We start from the raw sequence: 5,164 nt of genomic DNA, 5'->3' as shown, positions 1-5,164 counted from the left end.
CGCGCTATCATGATCCCAATTCTACCTTACAAATCTGGCTAAACGAGAGCACGTACACCTGTACAGGTAAGAGCTCAAAATACAGGGAATCCAGGATAGATAAACCCCTCAAGACCAATAATGAGAGCAGCAATACCAGGAAGGTAGGGGTAGAAAGGGGCAGCTGATCACAATGATTTACGTATAATCCCCTCCCGTATAATCCCCTCCCGGGGGTCAGACAACAGAAAAATAGGTGACGGGAGACAGTGGTTGGTATGCCACATGAAAAAAAATTATAAATTATCAAGGGTTCATGAGGGAGAGAAGTTGGGGGGCGGGATAAATGATCTGATACCAAGAGTTCAAGTAGAAAGAAAGGTCTTGAAAATGATGATGGAAGCATATATGCAAATGTGTTTGACACAATGTATGAATGTATGGATTGTGATACGAGCTTAAGAGCCCCCAATAAAATGATTAAAAATAATAATAAATAAAAATAAAAACACAGAGACTCCAGTGCCCAGCACAGTTCACGGCAGACTGAAGACCTGGGAAAGCACGTGCGCATGCACACACATGTACACACACAACACACACGGCCTGTGTATCTGAGAAAATGACGGAACAAGCAAACAGAGAGCACACACCACACGTTGGGTGGCGGGGCCGTCAGGGAGAGGGGGAGAGGCTTGGGAGGGGTCTGCGAAGGGCGTCCCAGACACCCACAGCCAGGAGGGCTCTTTCTGTCACTGTGTGATGCCACCCAGCCAACTGCCACTCGCTCGCTCGCAGAGACCCCACAGACCAGGGGCTTCACAGAGTGTGGGGTCTCTGAGTGTGGGACACCGTGCCTTTCCCTCTCTTGGGGGCTTGTGGTCTTGGGGTTATCGGCCCAGCGTGTAACCCCTGTGCCTCCGGGGACCCCATTAACAACTCCCATACACAGCCGATGCTCTGGAACGGGTGCTAGGGCAGAGAGCCTTGCCTGGTGTTTGCAGCTCAGCCTGACAGGAGGAGGTGGGTGGCCTGCAGGTCAAAACGAGGACCTCAGCTGGGGATTGTTCACTCCAACACCCCACGTGTGCAGGCATGCTGCTCCCCTCGGCCTCCAGGTGGGCACGGCCCACCTGCACTCAGCTCTCGAGTCTCACCCTGCAGGAGAGGCCTGGGTGGGGAGTGGCTGACTGAGTGCCTGAGAGCAAGGCTGTGGAAGCTTTGGGAAGCCTTGCTAAAAGGGTGCTGCCAGCTGGGCCCTTCCGACAGAGGCTTAAGGGACCACCAAGCAGGCCTTCTCTCCCAGTGCAGACGCCGAGTGAACATGACCTGGTTTAGAAACAGGGTCTTTGAAGAAGGCGTCAGTCATGACAGGGTGGGTCCAAATCCCATCTCTTTGGTGTCCTGAACTTGAGAAGAAAGGAGACACAGAGGGACGATGGCCACTGTGCGCCAAGGTGGCCCAAGGCTGCCTCAAAGCAGGGAGAGGAGGAAGGATCCTGCTGAAGGCACATCCCGAACTTCCGCCCCTTGGCCTGAGTCGGAATGGAAGCAGGCCTGCCCAAAGCCCCCAGAGGACACAGAGACAGACACATGGACAGATGCCTGCCCACCTCCAGCAGTCTGTAGAGGACGGTGCCATGCAGGCTTGCCCATCTCTTGGGGTCTGCAGGGAGCTCACCACCGAGAAGCACATCCCACTTGGCCCTGTTCTGTCTGACCAGTTGACGGGGCCAGAGATTGTTGCTCACGCGTGGGCATGTGGGGAAGACGCAGCCCGGCCTACAGCCTTTGAACACTCAGGACCCCTCCTTCTCCTCCAGACACACCCAAGCCAGGGTCTTGACGACACCAGCTCCCGTCCATCCTTCATCTTACTGTCCCCACGTCCACTCATGACCGTGGTCTCCCATGTCCACCCGTGACCCCACAGCCTCCCATGTTCATTTATCACCCTACAGCCTCCCGCTATCCACCATGACCCCGCAGCCTCGCAGGCCTGAGCTGCGAGGGCACTGGGCGCCCTTACCTGCTGCCTGGCCTCGTCCCCACCTGCCCCCTGCTCACACTGCATCGGAACGGACATGGCACAGCTGCAGCTCTCAAGTCGGTGGGCAACACCTGTAGAGTGCCCGAAACAGGCCAGGGAGCCTGGACACAAACTGGTCTCACCATGCAGTCACTGACCAAAAGAGGACATGGGGACAGAGGGGGCAGGGCCGGAGCGAGGGAGGATCCGGCTAAATATAGCTCTCGGTCTGCAGGGCTGTCACTGCGGCTGGGCGAGCATCTGGCCTGGGCAATCTGTCACTTCCTCTTACTCACATCCTGCCACCCAGATGCCGACGCGCGTCTCCGCACCAAGCCGCCCGGCACAGAGCACTCGCACAGCTGGGCGTGCAGGGCAGCACACTTCCTCACAGGACACCCGAGACCCAGAAATAGCCCGACCACGCAAACAAGCCTCGGAGAGCCGACCGGCCTCCACGCAGCGTCATTTCTCTAACATGCCTCCAGAGATAGGGGTCATCCCAGGAGCAGCCCCTCACGCAAGTCCCAGGGCAGTCCTGGGCAAGGCGGGGGCCAGCCTTCCCCCCCAAACGGCCCTGGGCATCCGGGAGAGCAAGTTTGGGGGCTCAGGGGCTAAACTCCAGGTAGCGGGCTCAGAGGAGCAGGTGGAGCCGTGACAGGGAGTTCTCTGTTAGTGGCAGGTCCCTTCGCGTCGTTCACAGGGAGCAGGATGGGACAACACTGCCCACCCTCGCAGCGGATGGTGGGTCTGAACTGCCAGCCTCGCGGTGAGCAACCCAACAATGCCTATCGCACAGCATCGCCCCTTACTCCAAACACCAGAGCCGTCCTAACAACGGAAAGGGCTTTAAGAAGTGAGCGTGCAGCCTAACCTTAAAGACAGAGAACACTTGACTTTGTGCAAAAGGACAGGGGCTTCATGTGCAGGGAGTTGTTACTGAGGGGCGGGGGTTCCACAAACCAGACCCACTGCTGTCCAGTGGGCTCACAGCGACAGGAGAAGACAGAGTAGAAGTGCCCCGTAGGGTTTCCCAGATGGTACGCTTTTATGGAAGCAGGCAGCCTCAGTTTTCTCCCATGGAGTGGCTCGTGGGTTTGAACCACTGACCTTGTGGTCAACAACAACCCAATGTGCCTTCAGGGCGCTGCCAGAAACAATCCCCAGGGGGATCCCCTGACCCCAGAGAGGCAGAGAGATGGCAGACATGTGCTCTGCCCTCGAAGGAGACACTGAGATAGAGAGGACGAACAGGAGGGAGGGAGGGAGAGAGGGGAAAGGGAGGGGGGAGGAGGGGGAGGGAGGCAACCAGAGCCCCAAACCACTTGTGGCTACAGACACAATGTACCCCCTCAACCAATGGCAAAGAGAAGCAGCACCGCTCCACACAGCACGGCCGGGTCACAGTCCAGCCTGGAAAGGCAAGGCTGGCTTCACATGTACACACCGGCCCGGGGTCTCCCTGTCTCAAACCAGCCAAGGCGGAGACCCATGCACAAGCCCTTCCCGTAGACGCAGGCAGCAACAGGACGTCTCCAAATGCTGGGGGGCTTCCACAAGAGGTCGAGCCGCTGCTTCAGCCAGTGGTGAACGGCTCAAGGGTTTCCGGGTGAGACGAAACCAGATGGCAGTCCTGCTGGCCCCGCTACTCCTAGCGCAGAGGCAGGCGAGGTTGGAGAACAGGCCCAGGGGCTGGCCAGCAAGAAGGGTGATGGCCTCTCTGCAGACGCGAGGGCCATGCACCTAGAGCATGCATTTGGGGAGAAAAAGCGGACCTGCCACCCCCACCCCTCGGCCCCATCTGTACTCCGACCCATCGCCCAGGAGAACGTGCAGGCATTGCTTTGCAGCCCCCTGGGTTATTCCAGCACCTCCCCCACCCCCAGGGGCAGCACCAGCCACTTCAGACAACAGTGACTTTACTCCCTGGAGAATCCACACACAACTTACTAGAGCTAACAGGCAGATTTCGCAAACTCACAAAACCTGGTTATATTTTTTTATAGATGAGCAGCACAGAAATTAGGAAATGAAAATATGTGCGTCTGTGTATATATTATATAAAATAAAATAAATTCCATTTATTTTAAGAAGACCACAAAAACCAAAATACCGAAACCCCTCAGGGTTGATTCGCGCTGTCACACTGGAAACTAGAGTGCGACCAGGAGCTGGGATGCAGACCTGAGGACGGGCTGGGACGCAGGCCTGACCGTGAGGGGCCGAGTTCCACGCTGCCCCCACCCCCGCCACCCCAGAGTCCCTGTGGCGAGAACACCCTGACAGTGAAAATGGAGCCCGGGCAGCAGAGGTGGGGCGCTGCACTGCCTCCTGCAAGGCCACCAGCAGGAGACCGCCAGGTGCCCCGTGGAGGGGCGAGGCTGTCTGCTCCCTGACAGAGTCACCGTCTCGGAGTCCACGGGCCACGTCCACCCTGTCCTCTAAGGTCACTGTGAGACCGCATCGACTCCCAGGCGGGGAGTTTAGAGCCCCCAAGCCCTAGATCCAGAGCTGTTCCGATCAAGAGCCCGGTGGGCAGTGTTCTCTGAGCACGGGCCAGCTGGTTTGGGGGCTGATAGGGAACTACAAAGGACGCAGAGCTAGGGGGCCTTGTTCCACCCGGGTCTGCCTCTGAGTACACAGCACGCGTGGTGCCGCTGCAAGAGTGGACACGCACAGACCAGTCTGGAAGCAGCCCACACATACGGCCACGGGTCTGGACAAAGGGGACAGGAAAGTCTCTAACAAACGTGGCTCCGTGACTGGAAAACCGTACACATCAGCTCCTCACCTCACACCACAACCATTAACCACCGCCCATGCAACCCACTCCCCAAGACTCCAGAAGACAGCACAGGGCCGCAGGCGACGGTCCCTTCCAGCTCACGGCCATCGAGTCAGTACCCACTAACACGCGCCCCCGCGGGTTTCTGAGCCTGAAGCTGCTTAAGGGAGTAAAAAGCCCAGTCTTTCTCCCTCGGAGCTGCTGGTGGTTGAGAAGTGCTGACCTCACGGATCGCAGCCCAACCCATAACCACTGCACCACCAGGGATCTTTTAAAAAAGAAGCCTGCAAGGGGATGTCCCCTCACAGAGGGGTCACAAGGAAGGGGTGAGCCAGCCAGGGGGCAGCATAGCACCGACGAAATGCACAGCA

At 57.9% G+C, this 5,164-nt stretch overlaps 1 protein-coding gene across 2 annotated transcripts in view; it reads right to left on the bottom strand.

Moving 5' to 3' along the window:
- The window catches only part of DGKD (diacylglycerol kinase delta), a 39,837-nt gene extending 37,709 nt beyond the window's left edge, over window positions 1-2,128 (bottom strand). Inside the window, exon 1 of one of the 2 annotated variants that reach the window (XM_045294628.1) lies at window positions 2,009-2,128. In XM_045294628.1, coding sequence (XP_045150563.1) covers window positions 2,009-2,065 — 57 coding nt within the window. In that variant the 5' untranslated portion in view covers window positions 2,066-2,128. The remainder of the gene's footprint in view (window positions 1-2,008) is intronic. The other variant, XM_045294626.1, reaches the window with a different exon arrangement.
- Between the last annotated feature and the right edge of the window lie 3,036 nt (window positions 2,129-5,164).

Source organism: Echinops telfairi, unplaced genomic scaffold (assembly GCF_000313985.2).
Source record: "Echinops telfairi isolate 266 unplaced genomic scaffold, ASM31398v2 ScPeMD7_3;HRSCAF=10, whole genome shotgun sequence".
Lineage (NCBI taxonomy): Eukaryota > Metazoa > Chordata > Mammalia > Afrosoricida > Tenrecidae > Echinops > Echinops telfairi.
Note: the sequence above shows the minus strand (reverse complement) of the source record. Positions and strands in the feature narration are given on the sequence as shown.